General features: G+C 40.1%; 1 protein-coding gene across 3 annotated transcripts in view; it reads right to left on the reverse strand.

The window, feature by feature from the left end:
• PRKDC (protein kinase, DNA-activated, catalytic subunit) overlaps positions 1 to 27,098 on the reverse strand; it is a 214,760-nt gene that overhangs the window by 82,562 nt on the left and 105,100 nt on the right. For all 3 annotated transcript variants that reach the window (XM_007085581.3, XM_042972680.1, XM_042972681.1), the window contains 12 exons: positions 25,850 to 25,922; positions 24,609 to 24,757; positions 21,972 to 22,109; positions 21,420 to 21,539; positions 9,420 to 9,563; positions 7,734 to 7,885; positions 7,039 to 7,170; positions 5,434 to 5,545; positions 2,637 to 2,761; positions 2,402 to 2,551; positions 793 to 966; positions 25 to 123 (listed from right to left, as the gene is read on the reverse strand). In XM_007085581.3, the coding sequence (XP_007085643.2) occupies positions 25 to 123; positions 793 to 966; positions 2,402 to 2,551; positions 2,637 to 2,761; positions 5,434 to 5,545; positions 7,039 to 7,170; positions 7,734 to 7,885; positions 9,420 to 9,563; positions 21,420 to 21,539; positions 21,972 to 22,109; positions 24,609 to 24,757; positions 25,850 to 25,922 (1,568 nt within the window). The remainder of the gene's footprint in view (positions 1 to 24; positions 124 to 792; positions 967 to 2,401; positions 2,552 to 2,636; positions 2,762 to 5,433; positions 5,546 to 7,038; positions 7,171 to 7,733; positions 7,886 to 9,419; positions 9,564 to 21,419; positions 21,540 to 21,971; positions 22,110 to 24,608; positions 24,758 to 25,849; positions 25,923 to 27,098) is intronic.

Consider the following 27,098-nt stretch of genomic DNA (forward strand, 5'->3'; position numbering starts at 1 on the left):
CCTTATTATTCGAGGAACACATACTGAAGCCCAACGTTCTCATCGATCAACCCTTGAATCAACACATCTTTTGCCAACTTAAATATTTCCCTGGAGTCCTCATCTGCTTGACTTTCCGGATCTCTGAGAAAAATAACAAAATGACAAAACATTAATATTGTCTTCTTATCACTTTTGTTCAACCGTAATAACACCAACCAGATTAAAGTAAAATAATCTGGCTTTTCCCGTGGAACTTTAACTTCCCAAACCATAGCAGAACCTACCCTCATACGGACATACCGACACCTTCCTTTGGTGACTCTGCAAGCCCATCCAGGTGACTGTCATCACCCTTCCTACAGTGTGACAGGGCTCACGTGCACAGGACAGCGTGGGGGGGGGGGGGGGCGGATAATGGGAGTAGGCTGCAGGGGTTCCCTGGGAACGCTAAGAGGTCCTAGGGTGGACTCAGACCCCATGGGAAGTGCTGTGGTGGCAGTCCTATAGGATGAAGACATCCCACAGAGTTCATTTTCTTAATTTTGTCAGATCTTAAAAGGAGAACTGTAAAAACAAATTACAGTATTACCTCAACCAAAAACTGCACATTCTGAATATTTCTCACGAATACATGAAATGAATTAAAATAAGGATAAATGTCAATATACTAAAATAAACTCGTTTTAATTAATAATCCTACGTTTAAAAATGTTTAAACATTTTATTATTTATTATAATCTACTCCAGATTGCTATTGGCACCCAAATGCTCCCTTGAAAAAAGTAATATAAAAATTAATGTACAGCTTACCGGTAATTGTCATGAACCCACATAAGAATATTATACATTTGTTCCCTACACACTGGAGAAGGATGAGAAATGAATTCTACAACAGGATTCAGAAGTTCTCGGAGTTCTACTGGTTTCAATTTTGCCATCATCTTATAAATTATGTCCAAACACACTTTCTGTCTTTCATCATCTCTACAGTAAGAGAGGGTTTTAAAAACATACCAATTTAATAATTTTTATTATACTTTCAGATGTGACAGGTAACTTTTTCTTCTTTGTGCTGTTCTGTATTTCAAAATTTGTTACAATGGAAATATAAAAATTACATCTTAAAAAATTACCATGAGCTACAGTATTAAAAATAAACAAATTAATTCAATATGGTACCCTGTATTGGATCCTAGAATAGAAAAAGGACATTAGTGGGAAAACTGATAAAATCCAAATAAAATCTAGTTTAGTAATCAATAATGTACTAATGTTAATTTCTTAGTTTTGACAAATATGCCACAATTATGTGACATGGAAAAAGTGGGTTAAGGGTATGTGGGAATTTTCTGTATTGTCTTTCAACTTTTCTGTAAATATTAAGTCATTCCAAAATAAAAGTTCATTTTTTAAAAATCCGAAATGTCAAACAACATAAACTAAATATAAAGGATTTCATGATTTTAAAACAATGATTTCAAGTGCTATTCAGGCTACCTGGCAGGTCATACAACGAGTCAAGGGTAGTCTGAGCCCCCAATAAGGTGCACGTCTATTTCCTTATTTTATGTATCTTTTCTTCCTACAGCACCCAGCTTAATGCTTCACATGCAGTTGATATTCAGTAAATGTCTAATGAAGGATATCACAGCGCCATAACATACATTCTTTGTTACTGGCACACTCTACATTTATCAATAATTTATCCCCATGTAAAAAAATACGTCCACAGACAAGGCTGGAAAACAGTACAGAGAAATAAAAATATTGTGAGCAACAGCATCTCTTTTCACACCTATTTTAATAGTATAATATGGGGGGCATCTGGGTGGCTCAGTCGGTTGGGTGTCCAACTCTTGATTTTGGCTCAGGTCCTGATCTCACAGTTCATGGGTTCGAGCCCTGCATGGAGCCCCACATCAGGCTCTGTGCTGACAGTATGGAGCCTGCTTGGGATTTTCTCTCTCCCTCTCTCTGCCTCTCCCCTACTCCCTCTCTCAAAACAGATGAATAGGCTTTAAAAAAATATTAAAAACTAGTATAATGTGATTTTGAAAATAAATGAACAATGTTAACAAATAATGGATGCCTCCTAGCTGGAAAAAATGGTACAGAACTCAAAATCATGCATTTTAAATCTGAGAAGAGCCTTAGGTAACACTTGAGATGTGGCTTCCCCAAGGTGCCAGGTTAAAGAAGACAGGAGGGGCAGGCCCCACCACTTTTAATTCTGATTAAAATTTAACAAGTACATATTTTTAAGTTTATCTATCTTGAGATGTACATATATACATAGTCGTATATAACAAATACATATTTTATGAAAACCTACAAGTTCTGAGTTGAAGGAGACAGTTGAACAAATCAAAATTTTATGTGCCAGCTGCATCTGAGAACACAGGGCTGGCTTTGCACTCACCTATATCTCATAACTTGAATGAAATCCTTGCTTTTTAACTGTAAGTAGAGATCTGTTATTTCCTCTGCACGACACAGCACCACCTCCAGACAGAGAGTCTTCATCACCCCATGAAATTTGGGCAGCAGGAAGAACACAGTGTTCATGAACCTAACCAGTGGACATGGCCAATGAGGGAGAGGGCCGTCGCAGACCCTCTCCCACAACAGGACGTCCACCATGACTGATATCCTACCTATCGGCAAGAGGAGGAAAGTTCTTCACAGCTTTGTTCAAGCACACAATAAATTTGTCCTCCATCATATTTTGATGCTGCTTCAACTGTTTTACAATCAATTCATATACCAAATCTTCCAGTATCTGAAAAATTAAGTTTCTTTTCAAATACACAAATGCGAAACTTACGTTAGTTACTGAAAACAGGTTTGTCTTAAATAGTTAATTGAACCCATGGAAGATGTCCAATGCTATCACCTACAAGGTAAAGGTGTTCACAAGGTACAGTGCCAGGAGTGTGCACATTAACCACTGGACACAAGAGGCTCTGGGGCTGTGAGTTCAGGCAGGCCAGGCCACAGCCATGACTGCTCTGTGCTGTCACCACTGGTGGCGCCTAGCTCTTGTCAGATGGCAGGCTGATAAAGATTGGTGCTTCCTTTTCACATCCAAAATACTGCTAAAAAGTCATTTGAGAAGCTGAACTAAAATCAGTGATCAAACGCTGTGTAAATACATTTTATGATGCCAGTGTTCACATACTTGGTCAAATATTCACACAAACCAGAATTTTCAGGCAACTTTATCTAAAAAGCCACCTCCACCACTGTCTACCTCCCTATATCCTGTTTTTTCTTCATCATGTACTACTATCAATGGTGACAGATTTGTCTATGTATTGTCTGCTTCTCTTCATCAAATGTTAGCTTCCTGAGAAGGGGGGGTGGCCAGGACTGCTCTGGCTACACCCCCAGAGCCCAGAACCAGCCAATAAGATAACGAACATATGTAACTGACCAACATACATAACCAACATTATAATACAGGTAACCAACAGAAGACAAACGCATGCACATATATACTGACAACTGGAGACTACCTCTCAGGTGCCAAGAGCAATTCAGTGGTTGGAATAGGACTGATTCTCACCAACTTCTTTATATTTTACTCTGTTCTTCTAATTTCTACACTAAATCAATACCATTTTATATTCAGAAAAGAACAATGTAAAACCAAAGTGTTTATCATTACTACTAACTTGAAATTTAAGTGAAGAGAGATTAAACTTGGGATCTACTGTAATTTGTTCCATCTGTGCTGAAGACTTAGCATACTATGTAAATTGAAACCCAACATCTAAGGATATGAGAATCATGTAAAAATAAGGTAATTCGGAATTTAAAATTTTTAAGCGTGCCTGGGTGGCTCAGTCAGTTAAGTGTACAACTCTTGATTTTGGCTCAGGTCGTGATCTCAGGGTCGCTGAGATTGAACCCTGCATGTCAGGCTCTGCACTGACAGTGTAGAGCCTGCTTAAGATTCTCTCTCTCTGCCCCTCCCCACTTGCGCACAGTCTCTCAAAAAAAAATTATTTTACAAAAATAGCTGGTAATTCCTAAAATAAATTATAAGCGAAGACTGACCTCCCCAAGTGGGTCTATTTCCCTTCATTTAATTTTCTTTTAAACCCAAATAGATACCTGAGGTGCCTGGGTGGCTCAGTTGGTTGAGCTTCCGACTTCAGCTCAAGTGGTGATCTCACAGTTCGTGAGATCGAGCCACACGTCAGGCTCTGTGCTGAGAGCTCGGAGCCTGGAGCGGGCTTCGGATTCTGTTTCTCCCTCTCTCTCTGCCCCTAACCCATGCACATTCTGTCTCCATCTCTCTCAAAAATAAATAAATAAGCATTAGAAAAAAAATTTAAACCCAAATAGATACCTAATTGTCAAAATGGGCAGGGGCCCAATACACTGTGTTGGGGTACTCTGGGTGCCCTCGGGACCTCCCAACTTCCCTAACCCTTTACTCCTCATCCACTCAGACAGTGAAAGTAGCCCACTCTCCACTCTCCACCTTTTCTTTCAGGAGAGGATGTGGACTGGAGATAGGAAGTTGGGAATCATGAACACATAGGCAGTTTTCAAAGCCAGGAGGCTAGATGGTTGGCAGGGGAGCAAGGAAGAAGAGGACCAACATCAGAGCTGGAGAGGTAGCCGGGAAACATGAAGCTAAGGAAGGGAAACAGCCAGGAGAATAGGAAGAGAGCCAAGAGAGTGTCCTAGAAGCAGTGACAAAGGGAATCAGGAGGAATGATCAACTGTGTCACTGCAATGAGACCTGGCAAGAAGGGCTCATCACAATGAGTGACAGCGGTTTTGGAGGCTCCAAAACACACAGCCCCTCACTAACCAACCACAGGAGAACAGCAGTGTAGCAGGAAGCATCACTCCACTACCCTACTTTCAAGTAAGTTAGAACATGTAATTTACATACATCTGTAATAATTACATTCTATGGAGACCTGTAGTACTTTGAACTTACACTGCACTGAAAGATTCAGTTGGGTTCTTCTAACAATCCTGGAAAGTGGGCAGGGCTCCCAAGAGTAAGAAAGGCTCCCACAAGTGCCCTGTCCTGTCTGATAACTATATTACGTCCCAGATTGGAAATGGAGTATTTTATTAGTTAACATAGCCCTAACCATAGCAAGTATCCACCAGAATAATTTGCTTCAAAAGAAACCCTGACACTACTTTCAGAGGAATGAAAGCTGGTTAAATAATCCTTTCCTGGCTTTCACAATATAAGTAAGTTACCCATCTTTAAATGTTTACCAAGTTTCCAAGTGTTGTAAAAATCCCATGTCCTCTTTAAAAAAAAAATTGAGCACTATATACGCTAGGAAAAAGCCAAGTATTAATAAATGCAGAATGCCCACTCTGGTTTGTTACAGTATAGAGGATATAAATAACAAGTGTTAGAAAAAATCAAAACTGAAAAAGCACTATTTATTTAAAATTGTATAACACACTTACATTTTCTTTCTTGGTAACATATTGAAGAATAAGTCCTAGAACTTCTGCGGCTGCTGCATACACCTCTTTATATTTTACGAAAGATATGTTACTGACCAAAGCTTGGAAGTATCTGTAACAAATACAGAAAATATGCATCAAATAATACATTCTGTTGACATAAAAATACAACAACTTTGCTCCTCATGCCATATTAAGAGCATAAATTGAGAAAATACTAAACATAGAACATGATCCAAATTATTTGTGTGAAAACATATATCAAGATGTACTTAAGGCTCTGACATCATGACCAGGAAGGCACATGAAAGTCCACAGTTCAATCACACAGGACTGCTGTAGTCAAAGCAAAACACGATGCTGGATACTATAAAAAACACTGCAGTAAAAAAAAAGCTACTAACCAAGATCATGACTTACTGACACCCCTTGAAAGCCTCATGACTTCCTGACACCTCTTGACTGCTGTGACAAGAGGAGGACAATAAATGAGAAGGAGAGTGAGCACCAGTCCACGCTTCCAGGCTCTGTAGGCCACAGAACGTTAGCCTCCAGTTCCAGAGAAGCTCTATAGGCTTGTCACTGGGGGAATCAAAGCTCAAAAAAAGTAACTCATCTAAAAGCAAACTATTTCCCATGGACTCTTCATGGAGCCACCTGTTTGTCTATGATAGCAGGCAAATGGAGGAACTGGTGCCAGGAGGCTAACACAGGAGGACCGACCAGACGGAGTGAGACACTTCCAAAGAAACGGGAAAAGCTCGGAAGGGACATGCTGAAATCTACAGTCACATAATGTGAATGCTGACTTTTCAGAACTCCTAACACAGTAGGACAATGAAGTACCGGTCCGTGATGGTAGAGGATTAGCTCACTAGCGCCCTCCCTCCAGACGCCGGGCTGCGTTCACCCCCACCCACAAAAGGTCCCGACGGAGGGAGCAGGGGCTGTAGCTGAGGCAAAAAGCACAGCGACAGGGCAGCACCAGGACCCAGGCATCCATCCATGATCCTGTCGTGAATGGTCCCACAGAGCTCATGCTGGTTTGGGGGCAAATGCTGAAAATGCAGTTGTAGAAAATAAGAAAGAAAATACCTAACACCTATTTGGTGAAACACAATTGAAAAAAAAATACTAATTTTGAAAAACTTAACTTCCATCATTCATTCCATTAACATATTTCTTCTCCCAAAAGACCTCTAAGCCCAACTTACTAAATTCTGGTAGAAATATTTTTAACATGGGTCTAGGTCTTTAAACTTATAAAAACTAGGGGCACCTGGGTGGCTCAGTTGGTTAAACGTCGGACTCTTGGGTCCAGCTCAGGTCACAATCTCATGGTTTGTGGGTTTGAGACCCACATCGGGCTCATGGTTCACGGGTTTGAGTCCCACATCAGGCTCTGCGCTGACAGTGTGGAGCCTGGAGCCTGTTTGGGATTCTCTCTCTCTTTCCTTATCTCTTTGCCCCTCTCATACTCGCACATGCACTCTCTCAAAATGAATAAACTTAAGAAAAAATTAGACCATACTCCAGTCCATCAATCCAATTCACATATACTTTAATCTAAAAAAGAAGCAAAGCAAAAACTCCCTTGATACTCACTTTATGCTCTCTATGCCACATTTTGGGTCATAGGGGGGCAAGTTATTGGCCATTATAATGCCTAATAATTGAATTCCTACTGAATTGTCTTTGGAATTAGGATCTTTACTGGAAAACTTTTCAAATATTAACCTGAAACATAAGCATAAAGGACAAGTACAGATTATCATATAATAAAATAAGCACAGCAAGAAGATAATTTGCAGGGTGAGAAATACTTTATCTTTCCCCACGACTAACACCCTTCTTCCTAATACCCTGTTTGTATACATTCAAGTTATTCTAGCAAGTCTGTATTTCTTACGATCTAACTATTTGCCCCAATTCTCTGTTAGTTGATTCTGAAACCTTTGGAAAGTTATAGCTTGCCTCAGGCTGCGCAGTCCGACATTTCACCCCTGCGCTGGGACGATGAAGGGCAGAGTGTACCCCATATGCCCAGTGTCTGCTGGGCCAGAGGTGAGCTGGGAGACGGAGCAGGCCACCTGGAGGCAATGACCCGCACAGAGGTGCTTCGTCAAACTTTGGAGGCTAGGATTGTACTAGCAGCAATATTGTACCCTTACAAATGATTCAATTTCAAATTATATTCCTTCTATCATTTCAAGTAATTAAACTTCACTGTAATCACCATTTACAACATGCTACATTTTAAAAATGTCTAAGCAATACTGCAAAATGTAGTAAATTTGTACCTGTAAGGGATAGATAAACAATCCTTCCAGCATTCAACAAGGGTTTTTATAATTTCAAGGTTATGTCTAAACACAGCTCTTTTTTGATGAAAAACATGTTTCATTAGGAAATGAAGCAATCGATTTGCTAACACTTCATCTTTAGGGACCCCCTAAAAAGGTATAGAAATTCTGTATTAATATGTAGCATTCCACTCTGGAAAAACATTTTTTTAATCCAACAGTCCATTTATAAAAGAAACCTGCCAGTATACTGAGGCTTCTGGTGTAAAACTATGTGTGATTTTTCAAGGACAACCACAGGCAATGACAAAGGCTTTGCTGGCAGGCCTTATGGACGGACAAGCTACCCTCTGGCACCAGGCTGGAACAGAGCCAGGGCTCTGCAGTCTCCAAGGGTAGATACAGTCAGACCCTTAGCCATCCACCCTCCACCCCCCAGACTGGTCATGCTTGTCACATATTTGCACTCGTAACCCCCGGCACCTTCATTTCTCTTCATCTTCTCCAGGCGTCTCTGCTGAGAGCTCCTTATAAGAGGAAGGGCAACTGTGAAAACACTTTCCTTCTGACTCCTTTTATGGTCTCATAAAACTGCTGGAGCCTTTAATTCAGGGGTCCCTCAACAGTGAGATGACCCTCGGATCTGTGCTAAACCACCTGACCCTCGACCAGACTAAGCTGCAATGTTCCATGGGGGAAATGGACAAGGGGAGTCCACTTCCTCTGGCTTTAGCCCCTACCGCAAGTGACAAAAGGCTTCACTTGATTCTTACTTTGACTCGTTGCTTTATGCAGCTATTCTGACACCTAGCAGTTCGGCTCTCTCAAACTCAACCATGCACCTGACATTTAACTCAATCTTTCCCAATGGTTCCTAAGTTAAACTAAATACTAAAACAATTTTACTCTGCTTAATAACATGAAAACATTTATCACCTTAAAGCTAAGAAATCTAAATTTGGTTTACTGTGAAATAAGATAGGCACATCCAGATACAAATGCATGTAAAAGCTCTATGTCCATATATTATGTTTAGTAAGGAAAGTTCTCAGAATATTACTACATGAAAACTCTTGTACCTTATTAGTGCTAATGTTTTTATGTGAATGGCAAAGCTCCAGAGCACACAAATCTGTACTGGTGGAAGCCACGAGACTGCCTCAGGGTGACACAGTATCATTCACCTGGTGGTTACTTTTTTGGCAATTTCAACCATTAATGGGTCCATGTCAATACTAGGGAAATAAGTAAGCTGGCAAAACAAATGCCAAAACATCCACAGACTTTAGTTACAACAGAAGTTTTCAAGACCTAATATTCAGGGTCTACTGACATTTATTTCACACTTATTTTTAAGAAATCATTAGTCTAGTTTCCAAGATCCTAGCAAATAAAAGCAACAAACAAAATAAATACCTGATAGCTTAAAAATAAAAGCAAAGTCAGAGGCATTATCGAAAGAAAGCTAAGAAATCAGAAATCTAAGAAAACAGACCTGAAGCAGTATGAAGCCATTTGGTATAACAGGACCACAGCAATATGACAATTGCTGACTCTTAAGTCATTAAGAAAAATGGTGACTCTTAAGTCATTAAGAGGAGCTTGGATTATCTGTCATCAATTTGTTTATGGTATCAGCAAGAGACTGACATACCACTCCATAAAAGACGTGTCCATTCTTACCACAGGAGTAGCTATTCCTGTCCACGAAAGAAGAGTCACCACTATCTCGACCACCATGTAGTGAATTCCTTCTCCTCCATTGTTTTCAGAAACCACCAGCTGCAGCAAGGGGCTGAGCCAATACTTCGCATAAGGGCGGAAGACCTGGAAGAGAATTTAAAAGTCAAACAGCAAAAAAATTATTTTGAATAACCAAATTATTAATTTAGGAACATATCCTCCATCAGCTAAAATTTAATATTATGACTTGACCTAAACCCAAAACAGATGTAAATTCCAACAATTACCCTGCTTCATCAGATCAGATTCTCTGTTGAATTCTCTCCTCATGGGTCCTTGAAACCACAATACAAGGCAAATGGACTTCTGATATTTTCTTTTTTGAAAACCTGATATAACTATGCTCTTAAAAATCAAAATGAAAGTACTCTTTATCAGTCTTATCCTATCTGAATAATATGCAGCTCTAGAGAACTGTTATTTTATGCAAATGCATAGAGTATATGAAAAACGAGAATATAAAAATTAGGTAGACGCATGTGGCTGATGTTCTTTCATTTCTTATATTATAGAAGTTATTGTTATTGACTTCATTTTCTCAAGACCTCTGAAATCTAAAGAAAATGTACCCATATTCTAAATTCAATTTAGTTTATTTTAGAAATTGCACAAGAATGCTATTTTGATGCAAATGAACAGATTAAGATATAATTCAAGCTACCTATCTTCTTAACCTTCGCCACTTTGTTTTTATTAAATATGTTTCCTCAGGGACTACTCTCACAGCTTAAATCTGTGTGGTCTCAAATCTTTGTTTATACACCCCATAAGTAAAGAAAAGTTCGAACACTCTCCATGTATGTATTGATTTATTTACAAATTACAAACACAAACTTCGTTATTTTTTTTGTTGTTGTATAGTTTTATTTTTTCTTCTTTTTTAAATTTTTTAAATTTTTATTTTTTTTCAATATATGAAATTTATTGTCAAATTGGTTTCCATACAACACCCAGAACTCATCACAAAAGGTGCCCTCCTCAATACCCATCACCCACCCTCCCCTCCCTCCAACCCCCCATCAACCCTCAGTTTGTTCTCAGTTTTTAAGAGTCTCTTATGCTTTGGCTCTCTCCCACTCTAACCTCTTTTTTTTTTCCTTCCCCTCCCCCATGGTCTTCTGTTAAGTTTCTCAGGATCCACATATGAGTGAAAACATATGGAATCTGTCTTTCTCTGTATGGCTTATTTCACTTAGCATAACACTCTCCAGTCCCATCCATGTTGCTACAAAGGGCCATATTTCATTCTTTCTCATTGCCACGTAGTACTCCATTGTGTATATAAACCACAATTTCTTTATCCATTCATCAGTTGATGGACATTTAGGCTCTTTCCATAATTTGGCTATTGTTGAAAGTGCTGCTATAAACATTGGGGTACAAGTGCCCCTATGCGTCAGTACTCCTGTATCCCTTGGGTAAATTCCTAGCAGTGCTATTGCTGGGTCATAGGGTAGGTCTATTTTTAATTTTGTGAGGAACCTCCACACTGCTTTCCAGAGCGGCTGCACCAATTTGCATTCCCACCAACAGTGCAAGAGGGTTCCCGTTTCTCCACATCCTCGCCAGCATCTATAGTCTCCTGATTTGTTCATTTTGGCCACTCTGACTGGTGTGAGGTGATACCTGAGTGTGGTTTTGATTTGTTATTTCCCTGATGAGGAGCAACGTTGAGCATCCTTTCATGTGCCTGTTGGCCATCCGGATGTCTTCTTTAGAGAAGTGTCTATTCACGTTTTCTGCCCATTTCTTCACTGGGTTATTTGTTTTTTGGGTGTGGAGTTGGGTGAGCTCTTTATAGATTTTGGATACTAGCCCTTTGTCCGATATGTCATTTGCAAATATCTTTTCCCATTCCATTGGTTGCCTTTTAGTTTTGTTGGTTGTTTCCTTTGCTGTGTAGGAGCTTTTTATCTTCATAAGGTCCCAGTAGTTCATTTTTGCTTTTAATTCCCTTGCCTTTCGGGATGTGTCAAGTAAGAAATGCTACGGCTGAGGTCAGAGAGGTCTTTTCCTGCTTTCTCCTCTAGGGTTTTGATGGTTTCCTGTCTCACATTCAGGTCCTTCATCCATTTTGAGTTTATTTTTGTGAATGGTGTGAGAAAGTGGTCTAGTTTCAACTTTCTGCATGTTGCTGTCCAGTTCTCCCAGCACCATTTGTTAAAGAGACTGTCTTTTTTCCATTGGATGTTCTTTCCTGCTTTGTCAAAGATTAGTTGGACATACGTTTGTGGGTCTAGTTCTGGGGTATCTATTCTATTCCATTGGTCTATGTGTCTCTTTTTGTGCCAATACCATGCTGTCTTGATGATTACAGCTTTGTAGTAGACGCTAAAGTCTAGGATTGTGATGCCTCCTGCTTTGGTCTTCTTCTTCAAAATTACTTTGGCTATTTGGGGCCTTTTGTGGTTCCATATGAATTTTAGGATTGCTTGTTCTAGTTTCGAGAAGAATGCTAGTGCAGTTTTGATTGGGATTGCATTGAAAGTGTAGAGTGCTTTGGGTAGTATTGATATTTTGACAATATTTATTCTTCCAATCCATGAGCACGGAATGTTTTTCCATTTCTTTATATCTTCTTCAATTACCTTCATAAGCTTTCTATAGTTTTCAGCATACAGATCTTGTACATCTTTGGTTAGATTTATTCCAAGGTATTTTATACTTCTTGGTGCCATTGTGAATGGGATCAGTTTCTTTATTTGTCTTTCTGTTGCTTCATTATTAGTGTATAAGAATGCAACTGATTTCTGTACATTGATTTTGTATCCTGCAACTTTGCTAAATTCATGTATCAGTTCTAGCAGACTTCTGGTGGAGTCTATCAGATTTTCCATGTATAATATCATGTCATCTGCAAAATGTGAAAGCTTGATTTCATCTTTGCCAATTTTGATGCCTTTGATTTCCTTTTGTTGTCTGATTGCTGATGCTAGAACTTCCAACACTATGTTAAACAACAGGGGTGAGAGTGGGCATCCCTGTCGTCTTCCTGATCTCAGGGAAAAAGCTCTCAGTTTTTCCCCATTGAGGATGATGTTAGCTGTGGGCTTTTCATAAATGGCTTTGATGATCTTTAAGTATGTTCCTTCTATCCCAACTTTCTCGAGGGTTTTTATTAAGAAAGGGTGCTGGATTTTGGCAAAGGCCTTTTCTGCGTCGATTGACAGGATCATATGGTTCTTTTCTTTTATTAATTGATGTATCACATTGATTGATTTGCGATTGTTGAACCAGCCCTGCATCCCAGGAATGAATCCCACTTGATCATGGTGAAGAATCCTTTTTATATGCTGTTGAATTCGATTTGCTAGTATCTTATTGAGAATTTCTACATCCATATTCATCAGGGATATTGGCCTGTAGTTCTCTTTTTTTACTGGGTCTCTGTCTGGTTTAGGAATCAAAGTAATACTGGCTTCATAGAATGAGTCTGGAAGTTTTCCTTCCCTTTCTATTTCTTGGAATAGCTTGAGAAGGATAGGTATTATCTCTGCTTTAATTTGTTGGGAGATTTTTGATGACTGATTCAATTTCTTTGCTGGTTATGGGTCTGTTCAAGCTTTCTATTTCCTCCTGATTGAGTTTTTGAAGACTGTGGGTGTTTAGGAATTTGTCCATTTCTTCCAGGTTGTCCAGTTTGTTGGCATATAATTTTTCATAGTATTCCCTGATAATTGCTTGTATGTCTGAGGGATTGGTTGAAATAATTCCATTTTCATTCATGATTTTATCTATTTGGATCATCTCCCTTTTCTTTTTGAGAAGCCTGGCTAGAGGTTTATCAATTTTGTTTATTTTTTCAAAAAACCAACTCTTGGTTTCGTCAATCTACTCTACAGTTTTTTTAGATTCTATATTCTTTATTTCTGCTCTGATCTTTATTATTTCTCTTCTTCTGCTGGGTTTAGGCTGCCTTTGCTGTTCTGCTTCTGTTTCCTTTAGGTGTGCTGTTAGATTTTGTAGTTGGGATTTTTCTTGTTTCTTGAGATAGGCCTGGATTGCAATGTATTTTCCTCTAAGGACTGCCTTTGCTGCATCCCAAAGTGTTTGGATTGTTGTATTTTCATTTTCGTTTGTTTCCATATATTTTTTAATTTCTTCTCTAATTGCCTGGTTAACCCACTCATTCTTTAGTAGGGTGTTCTTTAACCTCCATGCTTTTGGAGGTTTTCCAGACTTTTTCCTGTGGTTGATTTCAAGCTTCATAGCATTGTGGTCTGAAAGTATGCATGATATGATTTCAATTCTTGTATACTTATGAAGGGCTGTTTTGTGACCCAGTATTGGATCTATCTTGGAGAATGTTCCATGTGCACTCGAGAAGAAAGTATATTCTGTTGCTTTGGGATGCAGAGTTCTAAATATAACTATCAAGTCCATCTGATCCAATGTATCATTCAGGGCCCTTGTTTCTTTATTGACCGTGTGTCCAGATGATCTATCCATTTCTGTAAGTGGGGTGTTAAAGTCCCCTGCAATTACCACATCCTTATCAGTAAGGTTGCTTATGTTTATGAGTAATTGTTTTATATATTTGGGGGCTCCTGTATTCGGCACATAGACATTTATAATTGTTAGCTCTTCCTGATGGATAGACCCTGTAATTATTATATAATGCCCTTCTTCATCTCTTGTTACAGCCTTTAATTTAAAGTCTAGTTTGCCGGATATAAGTATGGCTACTCCAGCTTTCTTCTGACTTCCAGTGGCACGATAAATAGTTCTCCATTCCCTCACTCTCAATCGGAAGGTGTCCTGAGGTCTAAAATGAGTCTCTCATAGACAGCAAATAGATGGGTCTTGTTTGTTCATCCATTCTGATACCCTATGTCTCTTCGTTGGTGCATTGAGTCCATTTACATTCAGTGTTATTATAGAAAGATATGGGTTTAGAGTCATTGTGATGTCTGTAGGTTTCATGCTTGTAGCGAGGTCTCTGGTACTTTGTCTCACAGGATCCCCCTTAGGATCTCTTGTAGGGCTGGTTTAGTGGTGACAAATTCCTTCAGTTTTTGTTTGTTTGGGAAGACCTTTATCTCTCCTTCTATTCTAAATGACAGACTTGCTGGATAGAGGATTCTCAGCTGCATATTTTTTTCTGTTCATCACATTGAAGATCTCCTGCCATTCCTTTCTGGCCTGCCAAGTTTCAGTAGAGAGATCGGTCACGAGTCTTATAGGTCTCCCTTTATATGTTAAAGCACGTTTATCCCTAGCTGCTTTCAGAATTTTCTCTTTATCCTTGTATGTTGCCAGTTTCCCCATGATATGTTGTACAGAAGATCGATTCAAGTGACGTCTGAAGGGAGTTCTCTGTGCCTCTTGGATTTCAATGCCTTTTTCCTTCCCCAGATCAGGGAAGTTCTCAGCTATTATTTCTTCAAGTACACCTTCAGCACCTTTCCCTCTCTCTTCCTCCTCTGGAATACCAATTATGCGTAAATTCTCTTTAGTGCATCACTTCGTTCTCTAATTTTCCCCTCATACTCCTGGATTTTTTTACCTCTCTTTTTCTCAGCTTCTTTTCCATAATTTTATCTTCTAGTTCCCCTCTTCTCTCCTCTGCCTCTTCAATCTGAACCGTGATGGTCTCCATTTTATTTTGCAGCTTTTATAGCATTTTTAAGCTCCTCCTGGCTGTTCCTTAGTCCCTTGATCTCTGTAGCAATAGATTCTCTGCTGTCCTTTATACTGTTTTCAAGCCCAGCGATTAATTTTATGACTATTATTCTAAATTCACTTTCTGTTATATTGTTTAAATCGTTTTTGATCAGTTCGTTAGCTGTCGTTATTTACTGGAGATTCTTTTGAGGGGAATTCTTCCGTTTCGTCATTTTGGATAGTCCCTGGAGTGGTGCAGAACTGTGGGGCACTTCCCCTGTGCTATCTTGAATAAGTTGCGTTGGTGGGTAGGGCCGCAGTCAGACCCGATGTCTGCCCCCAGCCCACCGCTGGGGCCACAGTCAGACTGATGTGTGCCTCCTCTCCTAGGGGCGGGATTCACTGTGGGGTGGTGTGGCCCGTCTGGGCTACTTGCACACTGCCAGGCTTGTGGTGCTGGGGATCTGGCGTATTAGCTGGGGTGGATCGGCAAGGTGCACAGGGGCGGGAGGGGCTGGCTCAGCTCGCTTTTCCTTCAGAGATCCGTTTCGGGAGGGGCCCTGCGGCACCGGGAGGGAGTCAGACCCTCCGGAGGGATGGATCCACAGAAGCACAGCATTGGGTGTTTGCATGGTGCCAGCAAGTTCCCTGGCAGGAACCGGTTCCCTTGGGATTTTGGCTGGGGGATGGGCGAGGGGGATGGGCGAGGGAGATGGCGCTGGCGAGCGCCTTTGTTCCCCGCCAAACTGAGCTCTTTCGTCCCGGGGCTCAGCCACTCTCCCTTCCGTTGTCCTCCAGCCTTCCTGCTCTCCTAGCAGAGCTGTTAGCTTATAACCTTCCAGATGTCAAGTCCCTCTTGCTGTCGGAACACACTCCGTCCGGCCCCTCCACTTTTGCAAGCCAGACTCCGGGGCTCTGATTGGCTGGCGGGCCACCCCTCTGCCCCAGCTCCCTCCCGCCAGTCCGTGGAGCGCACACCGCCTCTCCGCCCTTCCTACCCTCTTCCGTGGGCCTCGTCTGCGCCTGGCTCCGGAGACTCCGTTCTGCTGGTCTTCTGGCGGTTTTCTGGGTTATTTAGGCAAGTGTGGGTGGAATCTAAGTGATCAGCAGGACGCGGTGAGCCCAGAGTCCTCCTATGCCGCCATCTTCCCCCAATCTCCACAAACTTTATTATTAAACTACAGACAGTACCTGACTTCTGATGGTTCAACTTAAGATTTTTGGACTTAATCATGCCATGAAAGCCGCACACTTTCAGTAGAAACTGTACTTTTAACTTTTACCTTCTGGGCCAGCAGTGTGTGGGATGATAGCCCCAAGACACTGAGCAGGGGCAGCGGCACCTGCACCATAGCTCCCTGTCAGCTATGCTATCACGAGGGAGCAACTGATAACACTTAAAACCATCCTGTACCCATACATCCACTCTGGCTTTCACTTTCAGCACAGCACTGAATAAATTACATGAGATATTCAGCACCTCATTATAAAATGGGCTTTTGTTAGATGATATTACCCAACTACAGATGGACATAAACACTCTGAGCATGTTTAAGGTAGGTGAGGCTAAGCTATGATGTTCATTCAGCAAGGTAGGTGTACTACATGCATTTTTGACTTATGATAGCTTCAACTTATGCTGGGTTTATTGGGATATAACTTCATCATAAGTCAAGGAAGATCTGTATGATAAATGAATAAGTTTAAAAGTTGAAATTTTTAACTGAAACCAGAAAAAGATTCCATTAAAAAAGAGAACTAAAAGGCAATACCCTGATAAACATGGATGCAAAAATACTCAATAAAATATCAGCAAACTGAATTCAACAATACAATAAAATTGTGATTCATCACAATCAAATGAAATTTATAACTGGGCTGCAAGGGTGGTTCAATTTTCACAACTCAATCAATGTAATACATCACATTAATGAAGGGAAGGATAAGAACCATATGATCCTTTGAATAGATGCAGAAAAGCACTGGACAAAGTACAACATCCATTCATGACAAAAACTCAACAAAGTAGAGTTAGAGGAAACATACATCAACATAATAAAGGCCATACATGAAAAACCCACAGCTAATATTATCCTCAATGGGTAAAAACTGAGAGCTTTTCCTCTATGTTCAGGAAAAAGATAGTGATGTCTACTCTGACCACTGTTATTTAACATAGTACTGAATGTCCTAACCATAGCACTCAAACAACACAAACAAATAAAAGGCATCCAAATCAGCCAAGGAAGAAGCCAAACTTTCACTATTTGCAGATGACATGATACTCTACATAGAAAACACAAAAGACTCCACCAAAAAAACTGCTAGAACTGATAAATGAATTCAGTAAAGTCACAGGATACAAAATCAGTGTGCAGAAACCGGTTACATTTCTATATACCAATAATGAACTTGCAGAAAGAGAAATCAAGCAATTGACCCCACTAACAATTGTACCAAAACCCACAAGATACCCAGGAATAAACCTAACCGAAGAGGGAAAAGATCTGTACTCTGAAAACTATAAAACTTAATGAAAGAAATTGAGGAAGACACAAAGAAATGGAAAAACATTCCATCCATGCTCATGGATAGGAAGAACAAATAGTGTTAAAATATCGTTACTACCCAAAGTGATCTATACGTTCAGTGCAATCCCTAACAAAATAACACCAGCGTTCTTCACAGAGCTAGAACAAATAATCCTAAAATCTGTATGGAACTACAAAAGTCCCTGAATAGCCAAAACAATCTGGAAAAAAGAAAAGCAAAGCTAGACGCATCATAATTTTGGACTTCAAGTTGTATTGCAAAGAAAGAGTGATTAACACAGTATGGTACTGGTACAAAAACAGACACAAAGATCAATGGAACAGAATAGAAAACCCAGAAATGAACCCACAAGTATATGGCGAACTAATCTTTGACAAAGGAGGCAAGAATATTCAATAGGAAAAAGACTGTCTCTTAAAAAAATGGTGCTGGGAAAACTGGACAGCAACATGTAGAAGAATGAAACTGGACCACTTTCTTACACCATACACAAAAATGGAACTCAAAATGGATATAAGACCTAAATGTGAGACAGGAAACCATTAAAATCCTGGAGGAGAACATAGGCAGTAACCTCTGACATCGGCCATAGGAACTTCTTACTAGATATTATCTCCAGAGGCAAGGGAAACAAAAGCAAAAATGTACAGGGACTTCACTGAAATAAAAAGCTGCTGCACGATGAAGGTAACAATCGACAGAACTAAAAAGCCTTTTGGATGTCTTCTTTGGAAAAGTGTCTATTCATGTCTTCTGCCCACTTCTTAAATGGGTTGTTTTTTGAGAAGTTCTTTATAGACTTTAGATACCAGCTATGTCATTTACAATTATCTCCCATTCCAAAGGTTGCCTTTTAGCTTTGTTGAGGCAACCTATGCCTAAAAGGCAACTTCCAGAATGGAGGTTTGCAAATGACCTATCTGATAAAGGGCTAGAATCCAAAGTCTATAAGAACTTCTCAAATTCACCCAAAAAAACAATAAGCCAGTTAAAAAATAGACAGAAGACATGAATAGGCTTTTTTTCCAAAGGAAATCTACAGAAGACCGGCAGACACATGAAAAGATGCTCAACATCACTCATCAATCAGGGAAGTACAAGTCAAAACTACAATGACATATCACCTCACACCAGTCACAATGGCTAAAGTTAACAACACAGAGGGGTGCCTGGGTGGCTCTGTTGGTTAAGAGTCTGACTCCTGGTTTCAGCTCAGATCATGATCTCACGGTTCGTGGGATCGAGTCCCATGTCTGCCTCTGAGCTGACAGCACAAAGCCTGCTTAGGATTCCCTCTCCCTAGCTCACACATGCTCTCTCTCTCTCTCTCTCTCAAATAAATAAATAAATAAACATTAAAAAACAACAAAAAGGAAACAAATGTTGGAGAGGATGGGGAGCAAGGGGAACTCTCTTACACTTTTGGTGGGAATGCAAACTGGTGCAGCCACTCTGGAAAACAGTATGGAGGTTCCTCAAAATATGAAAAATAGAACTAACTACCCTATGATCCAGCAATTGCACTACTGGGTATTTAACTAAAGACTATGAAAACACTAAATCAAAGGGATATATGCAGGTGCTCCTGGGTGGCTCAGTTGGTTAAGCATCTGACTTTTGACCTTGGTTCAAGTCTTGACCCTCAGGGTCATGAGTTCAAGCCCCGCACTGGGCTCCACACTGGGTTTGAAGCCTACTTAAGACAACAAAACCAAAAACAAACAAACAAAAAAACCCAAACAAAGGGATACGTGCACGCTGATGTTTCTAGCAGCATTATCTGCAACAGCCAAGAAATACATGCAGCTCAAGTGTCCATCAATTGATGAATGGGTAAAGAAGATGGGGGGTGTGTGTGTGTATAAAACTCACCTATAAAAGAGAATGAAATCTTGCCATTTACAACAAGGGGGACGGAGCTAGAGAGTAATATGCTAAGTGAAATAATTTAGTCAGAGAAAGATATATGCCATATGATTTCACTCATGTGTGGAATTTAAGAAAAAAACCCCACAAAACTTGGGGGGTGGAAAAGGGAAGAAACCAAGAAATAGATTCTTAACTACAGAGAACAAACTGAGGGTTACCAGAGGGGAGGTGGGGGGGGCGGGGAGGATGGGTTAAATAGGTGAAGCATATTAAGAAGGGCCCTTGTGATGAGCACTGGGTGCTGTATTTAAGTGCTGAATCACTAAATTCTACACTTGAAACTAATATTACACTGTATGCTAACTGGAATCTAAATAAAAACTTAAAAATATATCAATAAAGAAAATACATAAATGTTGAAATTTTAATAATAAATGTAAACGCAAGTTCTAATCTTTTCTTCTGTAAGACAACGGAGCCTCTGGAACATCTTTTGCAAACCCTTCCCCTAGTCACTCCTGAGCCTCCGACACGCACAACACCCCAGGAAATCTCTCAGTGATGTCTCAGAGGCAACTCACATCCACATGTGTGAACAAGTTCAGCATGCTTCCTTGCCAACCTGCTTACCCACTCCCAGGCTACCAAGAAATGACCCAGAAATAAAGACACCAGCTCCCTTTCTGGTAGCCATCAAGTCAGCACTCAGGAACATGAGCTAGAAATCACGTGTGACCCCAAGCGTTATGGGTTGTTCTGTGTCTTCCAAAAGGATACTGAAGTACTAATTCTCAACATCTATAAATGTGACCTGATTTAGAAATAGGGTCTCTAAAGATTATCAAGTTAGGAGAGGTCATTAGGATGGGCTCTAATCCAATGACAATGTCCTTATTAAAAGGGAAAATTTGTACATACTGAGACAGATGCAGAGAGGAAAGCCAATGTGAAGACTCAAGAAAAATAGCATCTATGTGCTGGAAAAAAAAAAAAAAATGCCTGAGGCCACCATAAACTGGAAGAGAGGCCTGGAACAGATTCTCAATCCCAGCCCTCAAAAGGAACCATCCCCACCAACACCTTGATCTCAGGCTTCTGGCTTTCAGAACCATGAGGCAATCAGTTTCTGTTGTTTAAGCCACCCGGTCTGTGGTTCCACTGTTACAGCAGCCCTGGGAGCTAGAAATCAGGTGTGACCCTGGGGAACACGGGCCCTGCTGCAGCCCTTCAATTTGCAGTGCTGCCCAAAAGGACTTTGTATGGAGCAACGTGGATCACATCATTCCACCTGGCACCCATCAGTGGCTCCTTATTGCTCAACAAATGAGCTGCACCCTCTACATGAATCCTGATGACCTGGCCTAGCTCACCCGCCCAAGCCATGTGGCCACACTTCTCTGGACCGTGTGCCCATGGTCTGTGCTGTCAATGGAGACATGTCTGGCTCTGTCAGAGGCCGTCTCTGCCCACAGTGTTCTTTCTACACAGAATATAAATTCCCACTGCACTTTTCACGTCACTCAAGGGCTCTCTTCCCTAACTGCCACCGGTGGAAGAAGTCTCCCCTGATGTGGTGCTATACATAAACCAACTGATAAATTCAGCAATTATCTAAAAGTCGGGTCTTTTTCAAATATCATTAATAGGAATATTTTCACCATTTTTGCTCCTATAAACTAATTAGGCTGGAACCCATTAGAAAGTGCCAACACATGTGCTTTATAAAAAGATCATTTCTAACACAATAAAATTTAATTTTCAAGTTGAAAAAATGATTAAAAGATTGATGTTGAACAAATTTGTTCAGCGAACAAAAATGTCATGCTCTGTTCCTTTACATCATTTCTTTATTAGGAGTTTTAAGTACATACATAAAACTGCAAAGAACTTTTAAAGAAATAATAAATTACTTACCTCTTCTGTATTAATAACAAGCTTGGCTAAGAAGAGACGGATATTTAATGATACTGATGGATTTCCTAGTTTGTCATGAAGAAATTTCATCCAAGGGGGAAGACTGCTTGGCACCGAACCCTGAAATAATCCATTCAAAGTTACCTTAAAAAGTGGAATAAAATAACTTCACACTTCGATATTATGAGATGACAAAATAAGAGACGAGTAACAAGAGGCTCCTGGGCGGCTCAGTCAGTCAAGCATCTGACTCTTGACTTCAGCTCAGGTCACGATTTCAGGGTTCGTTAGATCAAGCCCCATGTCTGGCTCTGTGCTGACAGCATGGAGCCTGCTTAGGATTCTCTCTCTCCCTCTCTCTCTCTGCCCCTCCTCTGGTCTCTCTCAAAATAAATAAATAAACATTAAAATTGTTTAAAAAATTTAAGACACAAGCAACAAAAATCACGTTTATTAGATACAGAATTTGGTATTTGATATTAAGTGTTCATTCTTACTGTGATAGCAATAAACAGTATTAAATGAGACACCATCAGATTAGCAGAAACAAACCTCTTCTCTTTTAGGTAGGATCTGATTTCTTTGCATGTGCTTAATCAGGGCTGTCATGGTTGCCATACATTCGTGTTGATTAAGCTCATCCATTTCTAACTCCAGGACAGCATCTTGGATCACGGGACCTTTATAATCCTAGGAAAAGGGAAGAATCTGATGATGCAGAGTACACTGTTAGATTTTTAGTATACAGGGGCCTCTGGGTCGGTGGGCCAGTCGGTTGAGCATCCAACTCTTGATTTCAGTGCAGGTCATGATCCCAGGGTCATGGGATCAAGCCCTCTGTCAGGCTCCACACTGAGTGTGGAACCTGCTTGGGATTCTATCGCTCTCTCCCTCTGCCCCTCTCCCCCACTTGTGCTCTTTCTCTCTCTAAAATAAATAAAAAATTAAAAATAATAAATAAAATTTCAGTGCATGTGATATTCTGACTTTGGGGGCAATATCACAAAACACACACTTAGGTAACAATGATACTTGGGTAATAATATCAAATATACTTGTTAGGTTTTCTTATTAAACAACTTAGAAAAAATTACAGGACCTCATATCTTCCTTAAGTTATAGATACATAATTCTCCTCTGATCTCCTCATGGGGAGAGATCTCCTTGGGGGTCATGCTCAGGTTATAGCATCCATGCAGACATGTGTTGCTTTGTACAAACACAAAGATCTTTCCAAATGTTTCTGTCTAGGAGGCCCAAGAATGCTCAATATCTTGAGAACAATAGTCTCCATGATTCTTAGTTGCCATGTTATGGAGAATGTGGAGCTACTGACACATAATTTTAAGATAAACTTTTACCAACATTTCTTTTCTCAGTAAACTGAAAATGAGTTTTTCTCTGAAAAACTTCATAAAGTCCTTAATTTGCTTTGATACTTTAATAAAAGAACAAAATTTTTAAACCATTGTTGACCCTAAAATTCTCTTAGAAATTACAGCAGAGATAATTATTTTATAAATGTAATGAATTGAGGTTTTATATACATAGTAAATTTTACACACACACACACACACACACACACACAGCTGAACAATTTATCTGGATATTTCCCAGGAAGATAATTTTCAGAAAAGAAAGATTTGAGAAATCCCAAGAAGAAATTTTTAGACAGTTAAAGTGCTTACAGAAACTGGGTAGAAAGAGGAATAAAATGGCCCTACATAATTCTGTAATTCTGTCTGCCCTGGTAGCAGGAACTATTTCAGAACATCACTTCCCAAAGATGTACAGTATTTGGAAAAGGAGTCTTCTTATAACCATTGTGGGTATGGTCTCTTTCCTCCCAAAGACAATGGATAATTTCTATAAACTGGGGGTTTTAGAAATGACAGGAAGTGATGTTATGTTCTACTAGGAACAGTGCTAAATGAGCACTGAAACAGTAAATTTTACACACTATCAGGTTTATAAGAGACAAGAAAAAACCACATTCAATCAGCCACAAAAATCAATTAGAATAATCTTAATGTCCCTTTTTCCATATACTTGGTAAGGTGTCAAAGGAGTTACAATATTTGACTGCATTCAGATCTACTCAACATGTTTTTCAGTAAAAATTATTGTATATCAAGATGCTGCTCACAAGGACTAGATACATCTGAACTAGGACTCAGTCATGCGATCAAACTGAAGGCACGAGGATTGAACCCAAGATGCCTCAATGTAAATGGCCTGTTCACAAAAGAGGAGTCTCACTAGCCAGTGTGGTCATAACAGAACAAAGTCACACTCTTTTATTGCCCAGCAGAGATGTATGACATAATCTAGGTGAAAGAACTAATGAATGGCTCCTCTTTGAAACAGTCATTAAAAAAGAGAGAAGCCAACCCAAGTGGCAACGTAAGGTACAAACTCAACTTCAAAAACGCTGCACTGCTCCCACCCTCCTCGGGCAAAAAGCCGCTGGGCAGACCAGAGGGGACAAGAGCTGCCTGGCAATGTCTGGGGATGGAGAAGGAGAGAGTGAGGTGCCCGCCTGTGGTTCAGGACCCACTCCGGGAGGACATCAGTATAGAGGAAAGAAAAGGGGTTGAGAGAAAGAAGTTAGTGCATATCAAAGAAACTGGAAAGGGAAAAAAACTTGAATGAACCCTGGACAGGAATCAGATGTATCCGTGGAACTCCTGCTTTTACACATATGTACACATGTGTGTGTCTGTGTAGGTGCACAGGTGTCTGTGTACCTACAAGTTTCCTGTCTGTTTACGAGGTCAAGCTATTATCTGTGAATACAGATGCATTCAGTTATCTCAGTTAGATAACATCAAGTATTCAAACAGCTTCTTCGTTTTCTGTAGAGAGAGAATGCAACAGTCCTACCAGCAAGACCTCTGAGTATGGTAGTCGTCTCTCTCACTGGAAACCCTTAAATGCAGTTCTGATTTAAAACAGTAATCTCATGGACACTGGTTACTGTGAATCAGCCCTTGCAGACAGCTTTCTTTCCTGTACTGACAAAATCCAATTGCTGAGTCTAGAGGATGGAAAGCTGGGACTCAGATCTTGGAAAATTCTCCGCACGCTATTCTCTGAGGACTACTGACACAGAACTAGTTTCCCCTAAGTATGAAGCCCCATTCCTTTATAAATGCCAACAATATTTTTTAATATGTGACATGTGATCACCCGTCTCCGAAAATGACCAGTGGTAGATTTAGGGTCTTGGGAACCGTATGAATAGCTCTGAACTCCAGTTGAGAAATCAAATTGACTCATTTCCTCACTCAGGCTGCTGTCTGCCAAATACGACAAGGAAGATATATAATGAGGGCCACCTAAGATATAAAGAACAAAATACATTTATTCAAATTAGTAAAAAATGTATTTCTCTAAGCTCAAATGATATTAATAAAATTAAAAGACTGTGTTAACTAAGGCTTTTATCAATCCTGTGATTCTCCACTGATAATCCAGATTAACAAAGCAAAAAGGAAATGGGGAAGAGACACCTCCTCCTGCTTTTGTCATTAGTGAGCGGTTATTCTGTACTGTCATGGACAAAGAAATTAAGTTAAACCACATACAATTTTTGAATATGATGTTAACAGAATTTCTTTGCAGTTAAAATTTTGACGGGGTACATTCTGCATAAAAAGTCGAACATAAATGTGGGAAAAGATACTACTGAAAAACAACCAATTCACAAATGTAAAGAATTTACAAAACTGGTCCAAAATTTATCCTCAAGTCAGGAAAAAAAAAAGATATGAAGAAAAATTAAGCAAAAAAATGAAACAGGGAGCATGTGGAGCAAGAGACAGATAATTTTATAACAGGAAGCCAGGACAACTTCCTTCAAAGGCTGGCATTAAACAAAACGCTGATATCTGGGACCAAGATTATTCTAGGCTGAGGAAACATCATGTGCAAATGCCCTGGGGCCAAAAGGAGCCCGGTGCCTACAGGTACAGGCAGGGGGGCAGTGCTACTGGAGCAGAGTGAGCAGGAGAGTAGCAGGGGGGCAGCAGGTGGGTCAGGGGTCTTAGGCAGCTCTGTCTTCAGGGAAGTGGGAGCTGACAGAGGTTTGGAGCAGAGGAATGGCAGGATGAGATCTGTATTTTAACACAGATTCCTGAATGTATTTAAACAACATACAGACATAGTCCATATACAAACATAGATAACTATCAACCAATCTTGCACTTTTAAGAAAAAGCATACCATTTCTCAGCCCTCTTTGGCCATTCTGAGATCTTTCTACATAGGTAAAAGTTTAGCTGATTAAATTTCTTTCAAAGTAAAATTCTACTTGCCACTTAAAACCTTTTCAAACTCTATTTCAATGTTTTGGTGTACTTAAAATATTTTTTATTTACGTAACAAATACCAACTATTAGAATCTTTCTCATCTTTTAAAAACAACCTACCTGAATCCCCATTTCCTGCTTCCCTGGCTTCTTTCCTAATTTCAATGTACTTTTTCCTTCTTTCCATAGGAACCTATCAGGCAAAACAAATACACCACTTTAAACTTTGTAAAATCCTGATCACGATTTTCTAGTTTAGTAGCAATTGCCTCAGTGGGGTTCTGTGAGAATCTGTGGGAAAAGCATTCCTTAAGGGCACTCACCTGTATTTCTTTGTGGATACTTTTTAAAAAGTAAATTTGATAAAAGTCTTGTTTAAAAATTAATTTTTTGAGGCACCTGGGTGCTCAGCTGGTTAAGCATCCAACTCGATTTTAGCTGAGGTCATTATCTTGCGGTTCCTGAGATCAAGCCCCGAGTCGGGTTCTGTGCTGATAGTGCAGAGCCTACTTGGACTCTCTCTCTGTGCCCCTGCTCGTGCTCCCTCTCTCTCTCAAAATGAATAAATAAGCATTTAAAAATAAATAAAACTTTGCCAACCTGCAAAAATAATTTTTTTGCCAAATTGCTTGGGGACCCAGGGTGGGCTAAGATGTGGCAGCCCAAATTACTAACAGTCTGTATTTTACTTACGAGCTCAGTTTCCTCAACTGCATGGTTATGGTATATCATAGCACCTCACAGTGCTGTTGCAAAGTTTAGAAGTGACATATACCAAGTGTCTGAATGCTTAATACACTAGTGCTATTATTTTTTGGATTTTTAGTTCTTTGAACAGTGTTACACCTTGAGAAAAGTTCCCAGTCTTGTTCCAAAAGGGCACAAGGCAGGAAGCAACCATTTACATGAACTCATGAACGACTTAGATGTGGTCGAGGTCAGCAGCCAGGCAGGTGAACATGAATGATAGTTCCTGACCCAGACAACCCAGAGCTCTGGCACTCTGCCCGCCCAATTCCCATTTCCAATGGGCTGTGAAAAGCTGCAGTGACAATCTCCTACCAATCGCTGAGGTTGGCGTGTCAAACTCAGCTTGGCTAAAATCAAGCTTGTCACGTTTGCCACAGCAAGTTTTCCACTTATCCACATGACGTCAGCTCACAGCACCCCCATTATCCTGCCAAATCACCCAAGCAGGGCCAGAGCGTTATAATTCTGTATCTGGATGGATCTCAATTTCACTGAACAGATAAATTAACTCAGCAAAACACTGCTGGCATATGTCCTCCCAGCTCCTTTTATTGTCATTTTCTATCCTTTACTAGCTAAAAGAGCAAAAAGTCGAGTTATGATCATGTTTTTATAGGTG

Source organism: Panthera tigris, chromosome F2, assembly GCF_018350195.1.
Source record: "Panthera tigris isolate Pti1 chromosome F2, P.tigris_Pti1_mat1.1, whole genome shotgun sequence".
NCBI lineage: Eukaryota > Metazoa > Chordata > Mammalia > Carnivora > Felidae > Panthera > Panthera tigris.